This window comes from Wolffia australiana, chromosome 8 (genome assembly GCF_029677425.1).
Source record: "Wolffia australiana isolate 7733 chromosome 8, ASM2967742v1".
In the NCBI taxonomy this organism is placed as follows: Eukaryota; Viridiplantae; Streptophyta; class Magnoliopsida; order Alismatales; family Araceae; genus Wolffia; species Wolffia australiana.
In genome coordinates, this window is record NC_135842.1 from 17,271,095 (window position 1) to 17,296,793 (window position 25,699).

General features: G+C 46.5%; 2 protein-coding genes and 1 pseudogene across 6 annotated transcripts; 2 read left to right on the forward strand and 1 right to left on the reverse strand.

Annotated features, from left to right (window-relative positions):
• Positions 1-1,315: 1,315 nt before the first annotated feature.
• LOC144706458 (L-galactose dehydrogenase-like) lies at positions 1,316-19,113 on the reverse strand. 4 transcript variants are annotated; one of them, XM_078579416.1, is made up of 12 exons: positions 18,959-19,113; positions 16,894-17,548; positions 16,720-16,808; positions 16,561-16,625; positions 16,402-16,457; positions 16,176-16,296; positions 16,029-16,103; positions 15,902-15,955; positions 15,737-15,813; positions 15,481-15,655; positions 15,078-15,286; positions 14,756-14,925 (listed from the first exon to the last, which is right to left on the reverse strand). In XM_078579416.1, exons 1-12 carry the CDS (start codon positions 19,012-19,014, stop codon positions 14,887-14,889), a joined length of 1,671 nt encoding a protein of 556 aa, XP_078435542.1. In that variant the 5' UTR covers positions 19,015-19,113; the 3' UTR covers positions 14,756-14,886. The 4 variants fall into 4 exon arrangements, with proteins under 4 accessions (XP_078435546.1, XP_078435545.1, XP_078435542.1 ...); XM_078579418.1 differs by having other exon boundaries at positions 14,756-14,992; XM_078579420.1 differs by lacking the exons at positions 14,756-14,925; positions 15,737-15,813; positions 15,902-15,955; ... (5 more) ...; positions 16,894-17,548; positions 18,959-19,113 and adding exons at positions 1,316-1,475; positions 1,839-1,969; positions 2,049-2,177; ... (1 more) ...; positions 3,564-3,792; positions 4,150-4,343 and having other exon boundaries at positions 15,481-15,616.
• LOC144706457 (uncharacterized) lies at positions 6,908-10,667 on the forward strand. Its single transcript, XM_078579415.1, has 2 exons — positions 6,908-9,502; positions 10,181-10,667. The coding sequence occupies exons 1-2, from the start codon at positions 6,934-6,936 to the stop codon at positions 10,513-10,515; spliced, it is 2,904 nt and encodes a 967-aa protein (XP_078435541.1). The 5' UTR covers positions 6,908-6,933; the 3' UTR covers positions 10,516-10,667.
• On the forward strand, positions 10,742-14,691 carry LOC144706459 (tubulin alpha chain-like; annotated as a pseudogene). Its single transcript, XR_013582261.1, has 4 exons — positions 10,742-10,849; positions 11,405-11,639; positions 13,101-13,469; positions 13,884-14,691. The product of XR_013582261.1 is annotated as a tubulin alpha chain-like (transcript).
• Positions 19,114-25,699: the final 6,586 nt, after the last annotated feature.

The following is a 25,699-nucleotide window of genomic DNA, read 5'->3' on the forward strand; positions in this document are numbered from 1 at the left end:
ATTCTAGCTCTCTCTATCTCTCTTTCTCTCTCTCCCACTCATGCTCTCTCTAGCTTTCTCTGTCTCTCTTTCTAGTTCTCTCTCCCACTCTGGTTTTCTCTAGTTCTGTCTCTCTCTAGCTCCCTTTCTCTCTCCACTCTGGCTCTCTCTCTCTATCTCTTTCTCTCTCTCCAGCTCTTTCTCTTTCCCATTCTTGCTCTCTCTCTCTCTCTCTCTCTCTCTCTCTCTCTCTCTCTCTCTCTCTCTCTCTCTCTCTCTCTCTTTCTCTCACCCCTTTGGCTCCCTCTCTTTCTTTCTCTCTCCCTCTAGCTCTCTCTCTTCTCTCTTTCTTTTCTCGCTCTCTCTCTGTGGCATGCTGGCATTCCCTCTCTCTCTCTCTCTCTCTCTTTCTCTCACTCCTTTTCTCTCTCTCACTCTTTCTTTCTCACTCTCTCTCTCTATCGCTTCTCTCTTGCTCTCTCTCTCTCTTTTCTCTTTCTCACTCTCTGGTTCTCTCTTTCTCTCTCTCTCATTAGATCTCTCTCTGGCTCTCTCTCTCTCTCACTTCTCTTCTTACATGCATGGAATTTGTTTATTTTGTATGAATATGAACGATTGGTTCTGATCAGATCTTTTAATACGATCTGACCGGATGAGTGAGATCAAGTTGGAACCAATTTCAGCTTGAGTGATTGAGGTTTGGATTCAGCTAATCAAATGCTCAATTCGATGGAACATTCTATCAATCAGATTAATAATTTATGAAAAAATTATGTTTTGTCCTCTACTTACATGCAGGGACAAATGGTACTCTAGGAGTTAGCATACACAAAAAGACAAGAAGATCCCACCAATCATTCAAAGATAAATATTTTGGATTTTAAAAAATAAAATAGAGAAAAATAGACGCCTAGGATTTCTCCAACTTTAGATCTTGAAATCTGACAAGCCAAAAGGCCGATTGAGCTAAAATTTTGAGGGTAGCTTTGTCTTCATCCTCTCCTTCTATCCTTGCCCTCTGATCTGTAACTTGAGGCATAGATAGTTGTCGACTGGTTGAAAAATAGTGAGTATAGGTTTATATTTTCATTAATTAAACTAAAAACACTAATAAGTTATTAAAACCCCAAAATTTGGATTTATCAAACACATATTTGGCGGAAAGCTCACTGTGCACCTTTTGCTTATCGGGTTGTCAAACCTCTAAACCTTACTACGAGTTAAAGTTCATGTTGAACTTCTTACGGGACCAGTCTCATCTTACTTCTAACAAAGCTTAACATTCATAGACATTCTGGTAAGAAAACATATGTCAAGGTCGACCATTACATGAGAGTGATACCAAAGCCAAGCTATCAAAAGGTGAGTAGCCTTTATAATAATGTCAAACATCCTCCTTAGTTTAGTCTGAACTCAACTTTATGATAAATATTTTTCGAAACCAAATGTTCTTCAAGTCATGCATCGTGGCTCAGAACCTATTTTTTGTTGATAGCCTTCATGAAGCATTAAGATAAAAGGGATCAGTTATTTGGACAGTAGCTACCGTACTTAGTCTACCCACTTGCCAATAAACCAAATATGGCTATGGAAACTATGATTGTTGTTTCCATTACTTCAAAATGATGGAAAAAGTTTCAATCCCAAGTTTAACACATAATTAAAACTTAATTCAAGAAATTAAGCTCATAAACAGGGGGTTTCGACTCGAAGAGTTGTGACAAACTACCGTCCTATGGCACAGACAAATTTGGGCGATGCACAGTTCGAATCTTACCCCATTTTCGAACCACCCATCATCCCAATGACTTTGATGATAAAAATAATTCGCCAAAATGATAAAAAATGATGAAACCTGCCTTCACTGGAGGATCCCACTAGGCCAAGTCTGGTTCTTCACTGGTTGCAGAATGGATTCAACCTCTGCCAGTAGCTCCGAGTCGATCCCACCTGCCGCCAGTTCCAAGGCAGCTGCTACATTTTCCTCCACCTTCATTAAAAAAAATAATTCAAGTACTAAAGACTTTAGAGACTAATAAATTCAAGGATAAGAGGAAGCTTCGTATGACCTGCTTGACGGAGTTCATCCCCACGAGAACAGACGAGATGCCTTGGCCTTTGAGGCTGTACTGGAGAGCAAGCTTGGAGATGTTCTTCCCCTTTCTCTGACAGTGATCTGCCGCCACCTCGCATGCAGCCTGCGACAGCAGATTACAATAGATCAGGCTGGAAAATTGTCCATACTGGTTTACAGTCTGTCAATAACATAATAATCAAAGTCAACAAGGATTGATGACGTTGACTTTGACTTTTCCCAAACACGAGCGACCAGACCTTGAGCTCTGCGGGCGCAGGGTGCCAGTCTGGAGGACCATTGTCAGTGAGGAGTCCCATGGATAGAGGCGAGGCGCTGATCACCCCCACGCCTTTGCTCTCCAGGTAGGGAAGAAGGTCTTGAAGGCTCGAATCATTGATGCTGTAGTGACAGTAGGATAGGATCACGTCCACGGATCCCGACGGCACCCGATCAAGGACGTAGTTGAAGATACCCAAAGGGAGGCCGGTTATCCCGACGAATTGCACCTTGCCTGCTTCTTTCAGCTTCTGGATTGCCGGGATTGTCTCATTCACAATCTGCACAGCAACGGAGAACTTTGTGTTCAACAAGAAATTTGTCGGATATGAGTTAAAGGGAAGATGTAGCCGTTAAGATTCAAGCGCCTAACACGGTGCTAAAAGCTATAGCTAATAGAAAGGGTGATATACTTATTCTTATTGAATATATGTAAAAATCTAGTATTTATAGACTTAAATAAGCCATTTTGTATTGGGCTAACAAGCCCATTACCCGATCTGTTCAACTGGTAGATCGGGTAAGTAACCCTTATTGGGTAAGCCCATTATCAGGTAAGTAAAAACTAGCCGTTAACTAGCCGATATGGGGTGGCTATTTAAATGTACCCTTTATCGCATATGAAATTGAAGAATTTTCGTTTATTTCCTTCATCTTGCTCCATCTCCAATCTCTCCTTCAAGAAATCAGTACAATCAACAATTCTTGATCTATATATCAGTAGAGTGTTGATCTTCAACATTTCCCCCACGAATGTGCGGAAAGACAGAGTCTGTTGTGCCTAGGATTCAACATTTCCCCTCACGAATCTGCGGAAAGGTAATCTCTGTTGTGTCTTGGATTCAAAGACTCAATCGGATCTCTGAAATCATTATAAAATTAAAGCGCAGACCATTAAGCTAAAAGCTATAGCTGATAGAAATGGCATTACTTCATCTCTTTTAACTTTTAACAGACGCTAAGAATGAGTACATTGTGCCTCGGATTCGAATCCCCAAATTGGGTTCTAATATAATACCATGTTAAAATTAAAGCGCCTGCCACTATGCCAAAAGCCATGGCTAATAGAAAGGGCGATATTTTACCTCCCAAACTTTTATCCACTTCAAAGATGAGTGCGTTGTGCCCAGGATTCAACCCCTCAATTTTGGCTCTAATACCATGTTAAAATTAAAGCGCCAACTACTAGCGAAGCAGCTACTTTACAATGGAGGAATGGCGGATGAAGCACCTGATCAAGCGATCCGAACTCGATGTCGTGGCATTGGAGCAAGTCTATGTAATCGAGACCGAGGCGAGAGAGGCTCTCGTCGACGCTCCTGGTGACACGCTCAGCGCTGAAATCAAAACCATCAATGTAACGACCGCACTTGGTAGAGACAATATACTGGCTCCGCGGCACGCCGATTGCTCTCAGACACTTCCCGAGGACGAATTCCGAGACGGTTCCGCCGTAGTACCTTGAGAAAAATGCATCGATCAGGGGCTAGATCGGAGCCATGGACAATGAAAAAAATCAGATTTACGGATCAATCAGGGGCCAAATCGGAGCCGTAGACAAGAAAAAAAAAAGCAGAATTACGGATCGATCAGGGGCCAAATCGGAGCCATAGACAAGAAAAAAAAAGCAGAATTACGGATCGATCAGGGGCCAAATCGGAGCCATAGACAAGAAAACAAATGCAGAATTATGGATCGATCAGGGGCCAAATCGGAGCCATAGACAAGAAAAAAAATGCAGAATTATGGATCGATCAGGGGCCAAATCGGAGCCATAGACAAGAAAAAAAATGCAGAACTACGGATCGGAGACGCACGGCGATGTGTCGAAGAAGTTGATTCCGAGATCGAACGCGCGACGAACCGCGGCGAGGGCTTCTTCGTCGGAGACGGGGCCGAAGACGTTGCCGAGAGGAGACGCGCCGAAGCCGACGCAGCTGAGCTCGATTCCCGTCCTTCCGAGAGCTCTGCGCTCCAAAACCTGCGCTGGAATCGCCATTCCCTCCGATCGCTGCGATCAACAAGACGACGCCATGACTAGCGGGAAAGCCAGCTCTCTGCTCTATCTACAGTATTTAAATATTGAAAACGGTGGACACGTGGCGCTGTCCTGGCCACCCGATTCGAGAAGCCGTTTTGATTCGGCGCCGATGGATAGAGGAAAGGGTCATAGGGATAGGCAGTCGCCGTCCGTCAATGTCTTCCGTAACCGTCAAAAAGCTTAAAGCTAACGATTCTTAAGCTTTTTTGAGTCATTTTTAAAAATCCGTCACGGCTGGATGGCCGTCCCGTCAAGTCACTCGTCTGAGGTCCTCCATCACCATCACGTCACCATCACGCCCAGTCTGTTATCCGTCACCATACCGGTCACATGCCCCTAATTTAGTCACCGTCACGTCATCCGTCAGGTTGCCGTCACCATACCCGTCACATGCCCCTAATTTAGTCACCGTCACATCATCCGTCACGTTGCCGTCACCATGATGTGAGACGTGACGGATGACGGCTGCCGTTCCCTGATGGTTAGGATGAGGATAACAGACAATGTCGGCAATGACGATGGTCTGTGGTGAGTGTGATGTGGATGGACGACACTGGCAGACGACTTGAACATGATGGTCAATTGTTAGTATTTGGGTGACAGACGACATCAGCGACAACGAGGGTCAATGGTTAGTATGATAAACACAGATGAAGTTGACAGATGACTGGATGATGACCGCCGCGTCACAGTCAATGGTTGGTATCAGGATGATGGACGATGTCGGCAACAAGGATAGTCAATGGTCAGTTTATGAAAAATGAAGAACAACATTGGCAGATGACGAAGGCAACAACATTAGAAAATGGTTAGTGTGAGGACAATGGACAATGTCGTCGACAATGATGGTCAATGGTTAGTATAATGATGCCGGACGACGTAGACGGATGACTCAAAGAGGGGCCAACAACGACAGTCAACGGTTAGTATGACAACGGGCAATGATGACTTAGCCCCTTTTTCTTTACCATTTGGATGCAATCTAACAACAAAAACAAAAAAACTTGAGAAGCATCAGAATGGAAAGAGAGAAAAATAGAATAACAACATAATATTAAAAAGAAATAAAGAGAGAGAGGCCATAAGAGCGATGGAGAGATCATGAAAGGGAGACCGAGACCATTAACAAAATGTGGAGAAACAGGAAGACAGGAATTAAACAAGTAACGAACCAAAAGAATAAAGAATGAGAAATATAATCATAAGAGAGATATATAATAAATTCAGCCTCCAGAATGAGATAACTATAAAAAATGCAAACTTAGCCTCAAAAATCCTTTTCAAAACATATTACACCCTAACTCCAGTCCTGACTTTTTGTTTTACTAGGAAGATGACATCAACAATGTTCATCGTCCATTTATGACAAATGGTTGACGTTCAGCCCATGACAGTGTCAACTTCAGTAGCCATCTCCTCATCACCATCGACAGTAGATGACATTGACTTGACAGACAATTTTAAATGTCGCGCCGCTTGTAAACTCGCGCCTTGAAAACGAAGTTGAATCGCTTTATGTGAAAAAAAAACATAACCTTGCTGTTCTGCCGCTTTTTCGCTACTGCGCGTGGCGCGACGGGCAAAAGGGGCATAGCGTGAATGTACTGGATTGATAAAGGCGCGACTTTCGGAGAGGTGGATAAGAAGTCGTGTATCATATTAAAATTTTCAAAAAAATAAAAAAGGTTGAGATGTTGATGTAAAGAGGCAAGGGACAGACTGGATTTAGGGTTTAGGGTTTTCTCGCCCAGGACGTAAAAACCCTCCCGTCCACAGCCTCAAATGACGGAGAAAAAGGAAAATATTGGTAGACATTGGACAAAGGGGGACAAAATTATCAAAATATCATTTTTATGACATCTTCCTCAATTTTTAGAACTTCCATGATTCAGAACATCTATCGTTTTCCCAATCGGACAGCAAACAGAATTGGGATTATAATGCAAGGACGCGGACGGGACGCTTTTTTTGTCCAGGACAAAAAAATTGTTCCATCCGCAATGTTGGACGAAAACCGGGACAGGAATTCATCCCGAGACGATCGGACAGTTTTCGTCCACTCGGACGAAAAAACTGTCCCGTCCGTGTCCCTGCACTGATTCTGGACGTCAAACTGGATGATCTCCGTCCCATCCTGTCCATCGTCCACATCATGGACGGTCCGGAACTATAATCGGGATGCCAGGGGAATGCAGGATTACTACAGGACGACGGATTGAATGCCAGAGGACGATGTACGGTTTCAGGCATAGAACCGTCCCGTCCCGTCTCGTTCTATTCCGTCATCGTCAATCGTCATCGTCACCATCTAGCCTTTTAAATTCGTTGACGGACAGCGGATGCCGTTCGGGGCAGGCAAAGTGGGGCCCATACCGGTCAGCTAGACGATATCGTCAGAACTTTACACTACGGCGGGGCCCACCGTGGACCCCACAATTTTTCCCCCCAATCCACTCTTTTCCTATTTTTTTAACTCCCCCCCCCCCCTTCTTTCTTCCACGAGAGGTATATAAGAGCTCCAATCTAAGCTCGCTCTGTTACCCTTCTTTCCTTCCTCGCGATGGGAATGCTCGAGCTGCTCCAGCTACTGGCAATGGCGGTCCTGCTGTGGAAGAACGCCGAAGGAAGCCTCTCAGAAGAACGCGCTCTTCTATCAGTGAAGTCCTCGCTCTCGGATCCGACCGGCGCGCTCGATTCATGGCGAGAATCGAGCTCAAACCACTGCAAATGGTCCGGAATCGTCTGCGATTCTTCTTCGATTCTTCCCGGAGCAGTCATCTCCCTCGATCTCTCCTCCCGCAACCTCTCCGGAACTCTCTCCCCTTCCATCGGCCTCCTCACCTCGCTGATCAACCTCTCCCTCGCCGCGAACTCCATCGCCGGCCCCATTCCCTCGAATCTCTCCCAAATCCCTAATCTCCGTGCCCTAAATCTCTCCAACAACGCCTTCAATGGGACGTTTCCGGCAGCGCTGTCGGGGCTACGCAATCTCCAGATCTTGGACTTGTACAACAACAATCTCACCGGCGGGCTCCCTGTCGAGCTCGTGGAAGCTCGCGGGCTTCGTCATCTTCATCTCGGGGGGAACTACTTCACGGGGGGGATCCCCGCCGAGTACGGGCGTTGGGAGTCTCTTCAGTACCTTGCTCTCTCCGGCAACGAGCTCTCCGGCCCGATTCCCTCTCAGATCGGCAATCTGTCTCTTCTCCGGGAGCTCTACCTCGGCTACTTCAATTCCTTCTCCGGGGGGATTCCCCCCGAGCTGGGCAATCTCTCGGCGCTGGTAAGGCTCGACGTGGCCAGCTGCGGGATCTCCGGCGAGATCCCGGCGGAGATCGGACGGCTGAGAAGCCTCGACACGCTCTTCCTGCAGGTGAACGGCCTCTCCGGAGAGCTCCCCTCTGAGCTCGGGAATCTGCTCAGCCTCAAATCCATGGACATCTCCAACAACGCGCTGACGGGGGGGATCCCTTCCTCCTTCTCCGGCCTCAAGAACCTCACTTTGCTTAACCTGTTCCGCAACCAGCTTCACGGCCCGATCCCCGACTTCGTCGGAGAACTCCCCGACTTGGAAGTGCTGCAGCTCTGGGAGAACAACTTCACCAGCGGAGTACCGCACCGCCTGGGCAGCAACGGTAAGCTCCGAGCTCTGGACTTGTCCTCCAACAAGCTCACCGGCGGCGTTCCCATCGAGCTCTGCGCTGGGAACAAGCTCGAGTCTTTGATCCTCCTCGGCAATTTCTTCTTCGGGCCGATCCCCGAGTCCCTCGGCCGGTGCCAGTCCTTAGCCAGAATTCGACTTGGGGACAACTTCCTCAACGGCTCTATCCCCGCCGGCCTCCTCGCCTTGCCGAAGATGCTGCAGGTGGAGCTCCATAACAACCTCCTCGGCGGCGAAGTTCCGACCTCCGCCTTCGCCTCGCCTTCGCTCGGCGAGCTCAGTCTGTACAACAACAGGCTCGTCGGCGGCCTGCCCACCGCCCTCGGAAACTTCTCCGGGCTGCAGAAGCTGCTGCTGAACCAGAATTCCATCTCTGGGGCCCTCCCCGCTGAGCTCGGCCGCCTGCAGCAGCTGTCGAAGCTTGACCTTAGTGGAAACGAGCTCTCCGGCGAGATCCCCGCCGCGGTCAGCCGCTGTGGCCTGCTCACCGTTGTGGATCTCAGCAGGAACAACCTCTCCGGCGAGATCCCGCCGGCCATCGGCGCGATGCGGATACTCAATTACCTCAACCTCTCCCGCAACCGTCTCTCCGGCGAAATCCCGCCGTCCATCTCCAAGATGCAGAGCTTAACCGCCATCGACCTCTCCTTCAACAACCTCTCCGGCGCAGTCCCAATGCAAGGCCAATTCAGCTATTTCAACGCCTCGTCCTTCGCCGGGAACCCCTTCCTCTGCCTCGGCGCCTGCCCCGCCACGGCAGTCGGAGGCAGTAACAAGGGCTCGTACAAGCTCTTCCTCGTCGTTGGGCTGCTCGTCTTCTCCGTCGTCTTTGCCGCCGCCGCCGTGTACAAGGCCCGCGGGCTCCGGAAGCGGGCGGCGGCACGGTCGTGGAAGCTGACCGCCTTCCAGCGGCTTGACTTCTCCGCCGACGACGTCCTCGCCTGCCTGACAGAGGAGAATTTGATAGGGAAAGGTGGCGCCGGGGTGGTGTACAAGGGGGCGATGCCGGGCGGGGAGATGGTGGCGGTGAAGCGGCTGCCGGCCATGACGAGGAGCTCCTCCCACGACCACGGCTTCTCGGCGGAGATCCAGACCTTGGGAAGGATCCGACACCGCCACATTGTGAGGCTTCTGGGCTTCTGTACTAACCAGGAGACCAATCTGCTGGTCTATGAGTACATGGTGAATGGGAGCTTGGGGGAGGTGCTGCATGGCAGCAAAGGTGGTCATCTGGACTGGGCCACGAGGTGCAAGATAGCCGCCGAGGCGGCCAAGGGACTCTGCTACCTTCACCACGACTGCTCTCCTCTTATAATTCACCGCGACGTCAAGTCCAACAACATCCTCCTCGACTCCAATTTCGAAGCCCACGTGGCGGACTTCGGGCTCGCCAAGTTCTTGCGCGGCGAGTCGGAGGCCTCCGAGTGCATGTCCGCCATCGCCGGCTCCTATGGCTACATCGCCCCAGGTAAGGGCGGTGAACCAAAGTTATGGTGCAGGGACGCGGACGGGGCAATTTTTTCGTCCTGGGACAAAAAAATCGTCCCGTCCAAGGATTCGGACGAATTTTGGGACAAAAATTCGTCCCAGGGACCACCGGACGGCACGGTTTTCGTCCCGTGGGACGAAAAAACCGTCTGTCCGGAGGTCTCGGATGATGGACGGACGAATGTGGACGGAAAACCGCCTGATTCACATCCGACGGTTGAGATGTTGTCATGTGGCCTCGCAATGACAATTTGCATCAAAGTCCCTGTGTTTTTACGTGTGTCCAAATGGACGCCACTCAGAAATAATTGTACATATGTCCCTTTGCGTTCTATCTCCCAGTAATTCCCTAAAAAACTTGAAAAAAATCCACATTTTATATTAAATATATAAAATGGGTTTTTTTCGTCCGGGACGAATTTCGGGACGAAAATTCATCCCTGGAGGACTGGACGAGACGGTTTTTTTATCGTTGGATGAAAAACCACCCCGTCCTTTGTCCCTGAACTTACTCTGGACGTCGGACGGGACGAAATTCGTCCTGTTCCGTCCATCGTCCACGTCCGGGACGATCCGAAACTATAACCAAAGTGTGATCAGATAATGCAATTGGTTGCAAGTCCCGTGAGATGGGTGCTCATTAATGTGTTATCGGCAGAGTACGCGTACACGCTGCGGGTGGACGAGAAGAGCGACGTGTACAGCTTCGGGGTGGTGTTGCTGGAGCTGATCGCGGGGAAGAAGCCGGTGGGGGAGTTCGGGGACGGGGTGGACATCGTGCAGTGGGCAAGAAAGAGCACCGGCGGCGGCGCTGCGGAGCAAGTTAGCCGTATCCTGGACCAGCGGTTGCCCTCCCCTCCTCCACATTCCCAGGCAGTGCACCTCTTCCACGTCGCCTTGCTCTGCGTAGAGGAGCAGAGCTCGGACCGCCCCACCATGCGCGACGTCGTCCAGCTCCTCTCCCAGCTCCCCCCGCCGTCCGATCTTCTGTAGATTGCCACGTGGCATCAGATCTCGCTGCCGCGTGGCATCATTTCCGTCTATTTTCTAGTGTAACTCTCGGTGGGCCCTCTTATTAGTGGGCTTTAAATTCGTGGCCCACTAAGATAAAGCGCTGAAGTAAAGGCCCACTAATTTTGAATTTCTGCGGTAACCTCACCGCCTTTGTGAGCAGTATATAAAGAGGTTCGGAACTCGGAAGAGAGAGTCAAACAGGAGACTTCGTCTTCAGTCCTCTCTCTGCGAAGAGCTCAGCGGTTTGGATCGTTGAACAGGTGAAGAAATGAGGGAGTGCATCTCGATCCACATTGGACAGGCCGGGATTCAGGTCGGCAATGCTTGCTGGGAACTCTACTGCCTCGAGTATGGCATTAAGTTCCGTATTCCTTTTCTTCTTCTTCAGATCTGCGACTTTCTAGCAAAATCGCCGGCGTTTTGGAAGTGCTTGTTTCCGGATCTATTTCCTCAAGAGTTGTTTGTGAACTGTGCGATGATACTACGTTCGGAGATTCCAGATTTGTGGATTTGGTCTGTATTTCGTGTTCCGATGGCCATGTTTTCAACATCTATGATGCGGATCTGAGAGCTTCCAGTAATGTATGAGAGTTTTCTGCTTTGGATCCGCCTTTTCGCTTACAGTCATCGATCTTGATCCGTCATCTTGATCAGTGTCGGTGCTTTACTCAAGTTAACAAAATCTGCGTACTCGTACGTCCATGATTCGCGGCCGTAGAGTTTGATTACAGTGAAGCTTGTATTTCATGCGGATAGATTGAATTTTTCGATGTGACATCCAAGAAGACTAATAATTTCTGATATATCTCACTCAGGCTTACTAAGAGTCTAGAATTGAATGTTTTGCTGAACTGCACGATTCATGCAGCCTGACGGCCAGATGCGCAGCGATAAGACCGTCGGCGGGGGAGACGACGCGTTCAATACCTTCTTCAGCGAAACAGGCGCGGGCAAGCACGTCCCTCGCGCCGTGTTCGTGGACCTTGAGCCGACTGTTGTCGACGTCGTGAGGACGGGCGCGTACCGCCAACTCTTCCACCCCGAGCAGCTAATCAGCGGCAAAGAAGACGCCGCCAACAACTTCGCCCGCGGACACTACACCAGTACTCCTCTCTCTCTCTCTCTCTCTCTCTCTCTCTCTCTCTTTCTTTCTCTATCTCTCCTCTCTCTCTCTCTCTCTCTCTCTCTCTCTCTCTCTCTCTCTCTCTCTCTCTCTCTCTCTCTCTCTCTCTCTCTCTCTCTCTCTCTCTCTCTCTCTCTCTCCCCGTCTCTCTCTCCTCTCTCCCCTTCTCTCTCCCCCCTTCTCTCTCTCCTCACTCTCTCTCTCCCCTTCTCTCCCCCCTTCTCTCTCTCCTCACTCTCTCAATTTCTCTGTCTCTCACCTTCTCTCTTTCTCTCTCCTCCTCCGTCGCTCCTTTTCTCTTTCTCTCTCCTCTCTCTCTCCCTTTCTCTGTCTCTCTCCTTTTCTTTTTCTCTCCTCTCTCTCTCTCTCTCCTCTCTCACTCCCTTTCTCCGTCTCTCTCCTTCTCTTTCTCTCTCCTCTCTCACTCCCTTTCTCCGTCTCTCTCCTCTCTCTGTCTCTCTCCTCTCTCTCCCTTTCTCTGTCTCTCTCCTTTTCTCTTTCTCTCTCCTCTCTCTCCCTTTCTCTGTCTCTCTCCTTTTCTCTTTCTCTCTCCTCTCTCTCCCCTTCTCTGTCGTTCTCCTTTTCTCTCTCTCTCTCTCTCTCTCTCTCTCTCCTTTTCTCTTTCTCTCTCCTCTCTCTCTCTCTCTCTCTCTCCTTTTCTCTGTCTCTCTCCTTCTCTCTCTCTCTCCCCTTCTCTGTCTCTCTCCTCTCTCTCCCCTTCTCTCTCTCCTCTCTCTCACTCTCGTTGACGATGACTGCATCGACCGGTGCATGCATCATCGTCAACGGTCAACATGACTGATTATTTTAGTCAACTTCATCGTCAAAGAGGACGGTTGACAGTCACCACTGAACAAAGGTCAGGTGTTGCCATCGAGCCGTGGCGAGCCTCATGGCCGACTAGGGTTCCGCAAGTCCCGTTGACGCTGGAAAGAAAATTTGTACACGACAACATCATCCGTTGGCGTGTTCAAGGTGGACTTGCTACAATCTTGTGCGGGATAGACTGTCCATAGAGACAAAATTCTCCGTCGTCGTCAGCTATACTGGTTGACGACATGTGAGGAGTCCGTCAACCAACAATTTTTCGATTAGAATTTAACTATGTCGATGGCTAAGATTGACAGATGGGTCGATGTCATTGTCAATCGGCTGAAGTCCGCTTGATATCAGCCACCCATCTACATGAATCATATATTAATATATCTTACTTTTATTCTTATAATATAACTAATACAAATTGCCCATTCGCTCCGGCCCAGGCCCTGCGTGCTGGGCGGGGCAAATGTTCTCGCACCACACAATGACCATGCAACTGTCCACCACGCAGTTGACAAGATGCGTCACCGTTGTCGTCAACCAGGGGTGATGACGGTGGGGAGGTAGATGGACAGTTGATGATGGCTAACTAGCTCACTCGCTGTGGTTGCATTGCAATCAGTCGGCAAGGAGATCGTTGACCTGTGCCTGGATCGGATCCGAAAGCTCGCCGACAACTGCACGGGGCTGCAGGGATTTCTGGTGTTCAACGCAGTGGGTGGAGGCACGGGCTCGGGGCTGGGCTCTCCTGCTGGAGAGGTTGTCCGTGGACTACGGTAAGAAGTCAAAGCTCGGGTTCACGGTTTACCCATCTCCCCAGGTCTCCACCTCTGTGGTAGAGCCTTACAACAGTGTCCTCTCCACTCACTCTCTCCTCGAGCACACTGACGTCGCCGTCCTCCTCGACAATGAGGCCATTTACGACATCTGCCGCCGCTCCCTCACCATCGAGCGGCCCACCTACACCAACCTCAACCGCCTTGTCTCCCAGGTTTGCTCAATCTCTCCCTCTCTTGAAATATCTACTGATCAATCTATCTACTTGTCTCTGTCTCTTTCTCGATAGACATGGTTGTTCTGTTCTGTTCCGTTCGTTTGAAACGAACAAAAAATTTGCACAAAAGAACTGCACAGGGCCTTGTTCTTTGTTCTGTTCTTTTTATAAAAAAAAGAACAAAATTCGCACAAAGCGAACAGAAGAACTGCACACGGGTCTGTGCGATGTTCTGTTCGAATTTATTTTTGTTCTGTTCGGAAAACCGAACAGAACAAACAAATCGCACAAATCCGCACAAAAAGAACAGAACGACCACGCCTATTTCTCAAATTACATCACTCCTCTCTCTGGCTGGCTTCCCAAGTGTTTAAGTGCCTGATGGATGACACAAGGGAGTGTGGTTGGCAGGTGATATCTTCACTGACGGCGTCGCTGAGGTTCAACGGGGCACTGAACGTCGACGTAACAGAGTTCCAGACAAACCTCGTGCCGTACCCACGGATCCACTTCATGCTCTCCTCCTATGCCCCCGTCATCTCCTCGCAGAAAGGCCTACCACGAGCAGATGACAGTGGCTGAGATCACCAGCAGCGCCTTCGAGCCCTCCTCCGTGATGGCCAAGTGCGACCCCCGCCACGGCAAGTACATGGCCTGCTGCCTCATGTACCGTAGCGACGTCGTCCCCAAGGACGTCAACGCCGCCGTGGCCACCATCAAAACCAAGAGGACAATCCAATTTGTGGACTGGTGTCCGACTGGATTCAAGTGTGGGATCAACTACCAGCCCCCCACCGTCGTCCCTGGTGGCGATCTCGCCAAGGTGCAGCGGGCCGTGTGTATGATCTCCAACTCCACCGCTGTCGCCGAGGTATTCTCCAGGATCGACCACAAGTTTGATCTCATGTTCGCCAAGCGCGCCTTTGTGCACTGGTACGTCGGTGAGGGAATGGAGGAAGGGGAGTTCTCTGAGGCCCGTGAGGATCTCGCCGCCCTCGAGAAGGATTACGAGGAGGTTGGTGGTGAGTCTGCCGATGATGAGGACGATGCTGCCAATGATGCCGCCGAGTACTGACCAAGTCCGTAGGAACACCGCCCATCTCTCTCGCATTTTCTTGCTGGTGTTGACTTTGGAGTGCTACCTTTTATTGGCTCTGACCTCAGCCTGGGGTGTTGGAGGTTGACGGTAACCTCGGTGACCTTACCTAACCCCTTCATCTATCCAGTGTTTTCTCTTTCTCTAGCCATTGACTTTGGTCCAATTGCATAAGGCAACAGGGAGATAAACTTAATGACTTTGACTAATTAACATGGAAAAAATGAGGAAGATAAACTTATGTCCCTTTCAATCCTCTAAAAAATAAATTATTTGACTATGAGCTGAATCCTTGCTGGATTGAGGGAGGTTAGGTAACTACATCCTCTCCCTTCCCTTGCTGGATTCAAGCGAGCTCTGCCCAAAGAAGGCCAAAACTCTCACAATAGTATTCCAAAACTCAGTAAAAGATGGAATTCCATTCCTACGAAGACGGACAGTAATGTGAATAATCTCATAGTTTTCGGGAAGAATTTAAAATGGTGTTAAATATCATAAAATTAACGAACCTTGTTGACCAGCTGGACCTCGATCTCCATTCGCTTCTTTATTAGTTGGGTGTAGGCACTGAACTTGCACTCTCCTCCTGCGGGCATGGCCAGCTTCGGTGCAAGTGTGGACCCTTCAGCGCACAACTTTGCGATAGGCACAAACGTATCTTCTTTATTGCACAACCACCCGTGCGCCGCTCTTAAGGCAGCACCCAGTGATGCCGAATCTGCGCCGTCGAAAGTTCATGGTCAACGCCCAAGACTTCAGATCAAAGACAATTACGTATCTGCTATGAAAGGTGACTTGCCAGTGCCGCGAAAATCCAAGTCAAACTCCAACACAAAGAAAAAGTCAACATTATTGAAGAAAGATCTGGTCAACGATTGAAACCAGGTTTGACCAAAGAGCTGAATGTCTTACCAGGCCTTTGCACGGTGTAGACATCACAGCCGAAGACTGCCGCCACAATGCGGAGGATGCTATCATTTGCCGACGCGCCGCCAGTGGCGACCACCCGCCGTGGCGGCACCGGCAAGCCGAATCGCTCTGCATGGGCCCTCATTGACAGAAGCTGCCCTTCCACAACTGCTCTAACCTTAACCAGATTATGCCCACACTAAACTTTAGAGAGAGAAACAAAGGATTGAGAGATAGAGAGAGAGAGAGACTAGGTCACCTCCCCTGGCGCATCGAAGTGCTCAACCGGTCGCTCGTCGCCCGAGTCGACATCCACTAAGAATCGGTGATACCCAGCTGCAGAAGAGTCAAGTCCGAAGTAAAGAGGGAAGGGTCAACTGGCCTATGTGGGAGATGGGAAAAAGTCTAGTCAACGCGCAGTCACCTGGGACAGGTGGCAAGATCTCTCGCTCATTGTAGTAGAATCCAAGCTTTCCATCTGCCACATCACCCGATCAAAAGTTGAAACAAAGAGATGTGATCTCCACAAAGAGTCAACAACGAAGTTTGACCGTTGAGCGGCGACGTGTTATCCAAGTACTCATTGAAGACATCCCAGGATGCACCAGCAAACTGGTTGCGAATATCTGGGAGCGCCACAAGCCCACATCAGATTTGTCAAAGTCAACGGTCTGGCTTTGGTCAACAGGGGACCGTACCTTCTCTTGTCAGAGACCCATTTTTGTAGCAGAGCATCACCATGTAGCAAGCAGGGTCAATTGGATTTGGAAAGATGTTGCCCTCCAAGCTTGGTTCCGGCTGGTTGGTGATCCCGAAGATCTAATTTTCAGAATATATTAAGCAATAAAATCAATTTGTTGGGAAATAATAATGAGTTTGCAAATCCTATAAAATGAATCAACGGTAAAAAAGAAGAGGGTTTACAGTGTCGCTGGTGCCAAGACTGATCGCAAGGTCACCAGGTGAGTCCAACGATAATCCTGCCAAGAGCCAGCCGAAATTCTGAATTTGATATATAAATCAGGTAAAAATGCTACCAATGTTCTTCATAACTGAGAATTTTCAGGGAAATGATGACGTTACCTGCCAGGCTATTGGGATTATCTCCAGACCACTGAATGACCTGACAGCTCCTCTTGAACTTGAACCTGGGTGAGTAACATTAATTCATAACAAAACATTTAAAAGTACATTACAAATACATTAAGTCATAACAAAACATTTCTAGATTATAAAGCCTACCTCTCGACAAAGTATGGAGAAATTTGCCCTGCAACGGCATGGGCAGGAGCAAGCTTCCCAAGCTTCTCCTCCAAATCTGGCGCTGTGGCCTGGAGATGAACGATAACCATGAAAAAAACTAAACAAACTCCCAATTCTTTTAAAATTAAGATAAAATCGAGAGACTTCTGCCACCTGAAGGGCAATCTTGGACCAGATTCTTTCCTTGTAATCCATCAAATTCATGCCAGCAGCATCGGTTTCATCGATAGCCGCGTAACCCCCAATCATTAGAGAGCCCATGAAGGAACTTACAAGAGAAATCCTCTCCGTTTCCTTGTACACATTAATCCTACTCTCAAACATCTTTCGGATCTGTGGGCCGGTGAATCTCTCGTAAGCACGAGACCCAGTTAGCTTTGAAAGCACCATGGGCCCACCAACAGCCTTCTCAATCTCTCTGCATTGCTTGGTGGTACTGCTGTCCATCCAAATTGGAGATTCCTTGGTGGAGAAAGCATCAGAGAGCTGAGATAATAGAGTATGTTGAGGGTTTAGTGAGGATAATATGGCAGAGCTTCCTTTCTTCCAGTAGACGCTGCCATGTTGCTGGCCACTTCCTGAGATGGCGAGGACTCGGGAGAAGTCGAAGTTTTTTGCTTTTAGTTTGTCCAGGAGGAGGTCGAGAGCTTCGATCCACATCAATGTTGGAGAAACTATTCTGCCATTGCCCGACGGGTCCCTGTAGACCCCATCCTTGGTTTTATAATGAGGAAGATCGATGTCAAAGCGGATGATCTCCGAGGTGACAATAACGAGCCTTGAATCCAGGACAGTTACCTTTAGGGACCTGCCGATGCAGTAAAATTTCATGATATGAACCTTCTGTTTGCGTTCTAGAGATGATTATAGATACGACTCCAGTTGTAACCATCAAGAAAGTGGCTATATCAGTAGGTCATCCAAATGTAGTTAGATCTTGGCAGAAACAGAGATCAAACTAAAGGGATCCGTGAGTGGAGAAAGAGATGAGTGAGAATAGAATCAAAGAGATTTGAAGAGGGGAAAGATAGGATGGGGAGCTAGGCTTCTTACTCGTTCTTAATAAGTTTCTTGGGAGGTGTCATAGAGGAAAATTCTAGGCGGCAGATCATCCTTCAGGTTCATAGAGGATCATGAGCAAGTTAAAAAAAAAATAGAAAGATGAATGCCATGTTCGTCCTGAGTCCGTTTTTACTTTTACGTTCGTGCAGAATTGAAGAACCGAGAAGAATGCTAGACAGAATTAAAAGGATCGATAAGGAATGTCTCGTAGGAGATCAGCGATCATGAACAATTGACACTTGATGCAAGATAGATGAATCCTTTCATCGTCCTGAATCTGTTTTTATTCTGCGCTAGTGCAGAGAATTGAGGAATCGAGAAGGATAATTCGCATAATTGAGACTATCGGTAAGCGGTGTCCCACACGGAATCATCGATTGTGAACTGATGACAATTTTTGCAAAAAAGGTGATTGTCTTCTTCTTCTTCCTGCATCTGATTTTATTCTCCGTTTCCGCAGAACAGAGAAATCGAGAAATATACTTGAGACAACTGAAGCGACGGTTAGAAATCTCTCACAGAGAATCGTCTATCGTGAAGAAATGATAATTCGCGCAAGAAAAATGCCGCATCTCTTCTTCGTGTGGCATCTGATTTTATTATCCGCTTATGCACAAAAGAGGAATCCAGAACGAAAATCAGAAATATCTCACAGAGAATCGTCGATCGTGAAGAAATTGTCAATTCGTGCAAGAAAAATGCCGCATCTCTTCTTCGTGTAGCATCTGATTTTATTATCCGCTTATGCAGAAAAGAGGAATCCAGAACGAAAATCAGAAATATCTCACAGAGAATCGTCGATCCTGTAGAAATGACAATTCGTGCGAGAAAAATGGCGCATCTCTTCTTCGTGTAGTATCTGAATTTACTCCCCGCTTACAGATAATTGAGGAATCGAGAACGACAATCAGAAATATCACACAGGAAATCGTCGATCGTGAAGAATTGAAAATTCATGCAAGAAAAATGGCGCATCTCTGAGTCGTGTAGCATCTGATTTAATTCTACATTTATGCAAAAACGAGGAATCGAGAACGACAAACAGAAATATCTCACAGCGAATCACGGAAATTCAAAATAAACAGGTGAATCCTAATTCAAAAACGAGGATCAGAGATGGATATCAGTAGAGAAGAAAGACGAGAATCAGACTCACTGTGTGGAGCTGTCGAAACCGAGGAAGAGCGCATCGTCGGGGAAGGGAAAGGCCATCGCAGAGCTCAGAGCCGAGAGGGAAGGGACAGTCTGTGGCTAGCCACTCATACCGTTATATATAGTCTGTTACCGTTGAGGCATTGCGCAGGAGATTAGAGCAGAAACTATCTTATACGCTGTAGACCCCATATTTAAACTACTGCCAAGTCCTAACCTCCTTACACCTTGTAAAGGAACGGCACGTCCGGGACGTGACGTCTAGACATGGTCATTCTGTTTTGTTCGTTTTAAACAAACAAAAAAATTGCACAAAAGAACAGCACGGGCCTTGTTCTTTGCTCTGTTCATTTTATTTTCAAAAACGAACAAAATTTGGACAATCGCACATTCACACAAAACTAGAACAAAATTCGCACAAAGCGAACAAAAGAACCGCAGATTAGAACAAAAGAATCTGTTCAAATTTGTTTTTGTTCTGTTTGGAAAACCGAACAGAAATAATAATTCGCACAAATTTGCACAAAAAGAATAGAACGACCATGTCTAGTGACGTCTCGGACGTGACGCAACGGATGACGGCTAGTGACGAACAGTCACGTGATGATATGTTCATCATGTCACCGTCACGTCACACGTCCCAGGTTTTACAAAAATAACCGTCACATACCCGTCATGCGTCCCCCCAGAGTCGTCTCGTCACGTCACAGTCACTGTGACGGCGTCACCATCACTGGTGACGGAAAATAGTTTCTAAATTAGAAGTTCTGAGAGCTTACCTTCTCTAAGGATTCCCTGTCAGGTCGAAGTCGAAAGCTCTTCTCCAATCTCCATTGATTTTCTGTCGAGCTCTTGCCAGGTTGAGCTCTTCTTTGAGTTCCTTCTTCTTTGAGTTCCTCTAGGTTGGGACCGCTTCCGCCGAGAGGAGCTTCTCCGTCAAGCAGTAAGTCATCCTGTCCATTGATTCTCTATCATTTTTTTGCAAATAGAATGTCTCTTTGATCTAGCATCAGTGGTTATCTGAGTTAACTCTGATGATATTTTGAAGTTGATCCGCGTATGCAATGTTGGCGACATTGAATCTCCCTATTTCTCTATCTCCCTAATTCAATCTCTCTATCTCCCTATCTTTATCACTCTCTACTCTCACTCTCGCTATCACCCTGTTTCTATCTCTCTATCTCCCTATCTCCATCCCTCTTTACTCTTCCTATTTCTCTATCTCCCTATCTCGATCACTCTCTGCTCTCACTCTCTCTATCTCCCTATCTCAATTTCTCTATCTCCCTATCTCGATCACTCTCTGGTCTCACTCTCTCTCTCCCTATTTCTATCTCTCCATCTCCCTATCTCCATCCTCTCTACTCTCCCTATTTCTCTATCTCCCAATCTCAATCTCTCTATCTCCTTATCTCGATCACTCTCTGGTCTCACTCTCACTCTCCCTATTTTTATCTCTCCATCTCCCTATCTCCATCCCTCTCTACTCTCCCTATTTCTCTATCTCCCAATCTCAATCTCTCTATCTCCTTATCTCGATCACTCTCTGGTCTCACTCTCTCTATCTCCCTATTTCTATCGCTCCATCCCTCTCTGCTCTCCCTATTTCTCTATCTCCCAATCTCAATCTCCCTATCTCACTATCTTGATCACTCTCTGCTCTCACTCTCTCTATCTCCCTATTTCTATCTCTCTATCTCCTACCTCCACCCCTCTCTGCTCTCCCTATTTCTCTATCTCCCTATCTCCATTTCTCTATCTCCCTATCTTTATCACTCTCTACTCTCACTCTCGCTATCACTCTGTTTCTATCTCTCTATCTCCCTTTCTACTATAGTACAGGGACGCGGTCGGGACAATTTTTTATCCCGGGACGAAAACATTCGAGGATGGGGGGGATGGGGAGGACAAAAAAAATCCTGGGGGGACCCCCGGATGGGACGACGGTCCCGGGACTAAAAACCAAAATCCGGAGGTCCAGAGATGATGGACATGATAGATGATGAAACCGCCGGAAACATCCAACACGGGTGATCTCGCATGTCATCTCGGCCATGACAGCTATGACAATTTGCCAATTTGCATTCGCCTTTCCTGCACTTTGACGCCCGCAAAAAGTAATTTATGTCCATTTGCATTCTCTCTCTCTCTTTTTCCTTTTCCTTTACAAAACATAGAACAAAAATCTCTCTATCTCCCTATTTCTATCTCTCTATCTCCCTACCTCTATCCCTCTCTGCTCTCCCTATTTCTCTATCTCCCTATCTCGATCACTCTCTTCTCTCACTCTCTCTATATCCCTATTTCTATCTCTCCATCTCCCTATCTCCATCCCTCTCTGCTCTCTCTATTTCTCTATCTCCCAACCTCTATCCCTCTCTACTCCATCTATTTCTCTAATTTCTTATCCCAATGTCTCTATTTTACTATCTATATCACTTCTCTTTGAATTTTGTCACCTGGCTGCATACATCTTTTTCATTTCCCTTCCTATGTTTTAGTCTCCTTTTCTATCTACATATATAACGATCTAGCTTCATGTCTATCTGATTGTACACGTGCATTTTTTTATCCATCTTGTATGATTGATTGATTATCTAACAGAATATTTATCTCCATAATAGACATGCAATTTTTCGGTACCAACTTGATTCATTATCTTCCATCTATCAATGTACTCCTTAATACTTCAGACTTCAAAAATATTAATTAATTTACATTTGTTTCTCACTCCAATCCAGATATCCATCTAGTGAACGATCGGTGATGAACGGTGACGTGACAGGATGGATGACAGGACAGATGACAGGATGGATGACGATCGGTGATGAACGGTGACGTGACGAACTTTTTGTCCTGTCACCATCTCGTCACACATCTGAGGAGTTTGGAAGAAAACCATCACATACCCGTCACACATCCCTCCATTGTCGTTCCATCACATCAGCGTCAACATGACGGCGTCACTGCCACTGGTGACGGAAATAGTATCTAAATTCTAAGTTTCTAACTTCTTAGTTCTAAGTTCTCTGAGGAATAAGGATTCCCCATTAGGTCGAAGTCGAACACTCATCTCCAAGGCTTCCTTGAGCCAGGTCGAACGCTCTCCTTCTCCTCTCCTCACCTGATATCTACGGGCATGCCTTGTCCTTTTCCTCCGCAACTCCCCACTTCTTCTTCATTCATTCTCCATACCCTCCAGCTTTGTCCCCTCTCTTTATCTAGACAGTTCATTCTAATCTCCCCTTGCTTGTGCTTCTCGTCCTATTCTTGTCTCCGATTGTGCAAGATCCAGGAGAGGAAAGAAAGGTCGTCCCTTGAGCTTGATTTTGTTATCATTTTGGATCGCCAGCACTCTCTTTTGCCTATTCAGTGAGTATTCCATCCTTAAAACTGCAAATATGTTGCTAATTGGGCCTCTTTTGGATGGATTCTCTGTTATTCTCCTGCCTTTTCTGGCAATTAACTTGCTGGCCTCCGTCTTGTATTTGATCCAATTTTCCCTCTTTCTCCTTGATCTCCAACGCGGCGGATTGCTATAGCGGTGTGCCCCTCTCTACTTGATTCTCGAGTAGTTTTCATGGCTGTTCCCTTTTTCAACCCCATCATTGTTCGATTCATTTTTTTTCTTCATCAGCGTTCTCCGATCATTTGATTGGTATGGATTCTAAGACTAGGAAAGCGAGTGAATCCGTGAAAATTGAAAGTTTCGCCGACCCCTTTTAATTTTTTACGGTCTAATATTTTGGGACGGGGATATTTCATGATCTTGCCATCTCTTACGCAGAAAATAGCGAAAAAAACTGTATTAAATAAACGTCACAGCTATTATCCATGACAGCCATTTCGTCACGTCACACATCCAGGGCACCCTGTCACCATTACGTCATCATCACGTAAACCTCATCATGCATCACCGTCACTGTCACTACCCCTGAATTCCATCACAATGACGTGTGATGTGATGGATGATGATTATCGTTCCCTATATCCATCTGTCTATCAATATCATCAAGGAAGGAGAGGTTATACGAAGACCAAAAATTCTGACATTCTGCTCGAGTTGACATTTGTAGTACGAAAGTTTCAATATCAAACTTTGGGTGTGCCGTAAATGAGGTACGCTTGAAGGAAATAGATACACACATAGCTCCATTATTTTTATGCCTATTTTGTGATCTGTAACCAGTCATTATCTACAAGTTTGCTTTTTTGTGATTCCTTTTGAGTTTAGAATGATGATTACACTCTTCATATATTCATAGTCTTATTGATTTTTCTCTTCACTATTTCACATGGGATGATTTTCTTCACTCCCCAAATTCTCAAAAGACAAATAGGAGACTTGAAATTTTAAAAATATTTATGCCAAATCTCATAAATAATTGTGCTCATGTGATGATGATGTTGCTCTAATAGTTGCACGTGTTGTTTGTAATGTTCATAATATCTTTATGTTAATTTCATGGAGATTTATCCATTGAATGAGTTAACTTTTGAATTTGACTAAATGAGAATTTTCACCTGTTCTCTACGACACAGTCACCAATGGAAACTCCAATGGGTGACATGTGTGTTGACTTGGCAGTAGAGTCATCGGAGGAGGATTTTCCAGAAAACCCTCTACTGTTGGTAGGGTCGTCACATCCCAGACACAAAGGAAGGCTGGAATATTACGATATTTCACGAAGGTTAGGTCAGGCATATGGGCATGCCTATTATTCCGTGACCAAAAAGTTGACCCACTACATAATAGGTTGAAGCGGCAAAAAGACGGGTCGACAAACATATTCTAGAGGCACTTGGAGTTTAGTCATGGTAGAGTATACAACAAGCTGAAGGGCACTAATCCCAATAAAAGGACAATAGCTGAGGCCTATGGACAGGGTGGTGTCGTCAAGAAGACATTGGAGAAGACAAAGGAGATCATAACACAGTTTGTTTGCCTCCCGGACTCCCCATGGGCCATCGTGGACAATGTGGGGTTCAAGATTATGTGGAAATACGCTGTGGAGATAACATTTGACCCGCCAGGTTTGAAGGCAATAGAGGCTGCGACGCGTAAGCTATACAAGACCATGAAGAGGAGGCTCGTAGAGTTATTGTCAAATGTCCCCAAGGTCTCACTCAAAGTGGTTGCGTGGACCGCTGAGAATTTTCGCGGTATTCTCAGCATCACAGTTCATTGGGTGAACAACCGATGGGAACTATGCAAAGGTGTACTCGCTATACGCGAGCTATTGGGAAAGCACGATGGCAAGAATATGAGTACTATAGTGATCCATGCATTGGAAGACTTCGGGTTGAAGACGAAGGTCGGCGACATCCTCTCTCGCTTCATTTTGGTTCGTACTACCTTATTGCAAAACTAACCTTTTGAGCATTCAGGTTGGATCTATCACTACGGACAATGCATAAAGTAACAGGCGGATGATACCACTGCTCACAGAGGAGCTCAAGCCGGTGAATGACCGTTCCATAGTGGACCAACATATCATGTGTGTTGCCCACGTGTTGAACATCATCATCCAAGCTGCATTGAAATTATTACGTGTATCGGTGAACACACCTCCTCCTAGGACTACGGACAGCTGCGCAGCAGATGCATCATATGATCCTGATTATGATGCTGATATAGATGATTTGGACGCCATGCGGCAGGCTACGGCAAGTCATGCAGAAATGGTCATTCATGACAGTGGCCTTGTCCTGGGGGACGTGGTTGCCCATCTTAGGCACTTAGTGGAAAGCATCTGAGCATCGACACAACGATGACATCAGTATGTAAAGATGTGCAAAGACATGTAGAAGAATCACAACCAAATCCAATTAGACTACCCAACGTGGTCGAACAGTACTTATGACATGTTGCATGTCGCGTTGGAGTAGCGAGAAGTCATAGATTTTATGGCTTTACAAATCTTGTTGGTAAAAAATAAGGACATGAGACTCTCACGTGAAGAGTGGGAAATGTTGGCTGACTTCCATGACATTCTAGGGTCATTTTACAGGACGACAAACTATGTAGTGGCTCAAAGACAGTGAGAGTCGTGGAAGTCATTCACATCTTGAAGGGGTTGATGCGACATATTGACACAATATTGCTCAAGTTTGGTATGTCTACAATGTTCACATGGGAAAGAAAGATGACTCAAATTGCATCCATCCATAAAGCCTATGAGAGCATGAAGTGTAAGATTTTGAAATTTGAGAAGATGGTTTCAAAGAATCGTGCGATGATGATAACACCTTAATTTCAGTTTTTATTTCAAGTAATTTAGCACAATTTAATGTATTTAACGAGATTAAAAGGGTTTGTTATCATATATTTACATGAGAATACTGTTTTCAAGTGATTTCTGATTTTTTCCTAATTTTCTGTTAATTTTATGAATTTTAAAGGATTTATTTGAGCTTGAAATAATTATTTTTAAATGAAAATGGCAGGTTTAATATTTAATTTCAAGATTTATTAGTACGGGGATGAATAAAGGAATTTTCTAGAAATTTTTAGGATTTTTTAGGATGTTATTGGATTTTTCTGAGATTTATTTGAGGAAGAAATGCATTTTTATGAAGAAAAAAGGATATATTTATAAGGAAAAAATGAGTATTAAGATTATTTTCAAACTTTGAGGGGCTTTTCATAAATTTTAGTTGCAATGATGTCCTCAAAAACAGCTCTCGGTCATGGTTGCAGGCGTAAAGATATTATTTAAACTGTTCTAGGGTTTTATTGTAATTA

Coding starts and splice junctions, on each gene's coding strand:
- LOC144706458 (XM_078579416.1), bottom strand. CDS start 19,014: ATGGCCTTTCCCTTCCCCGACGATGCGCTCTTCCTCGGTTTCGACAGC. Junction 15,956..16,028: donor TAACACGTCGCCGCTCAACG/GTCAAACTTCGT, acceptor GTGATGTGGCAG/ATGGAAAGCTTGGATTCTAC. Junction 15,656..15,736: donor ACTTCGATGCGCCAGGGGAG/GTGACCTAGTCT, acceptor AATCTGGTTAAG/GTTAGAGCAGTTGTGGAAGG.
- LOC144706457 (XM_078579415.1), top strand. CDS start 6,934: ATGGGAATGCTCGAGCTGCTCCAGCTACTGGCAATGGCGGTCCTGCTG. Junction 9,503..10,180: donor CTATGGCTACATCGCCCCAG/GTAAGGGCGGTG, acceptor TGTTATCGGCAG/AGTACGCGTACACGCTGCGG.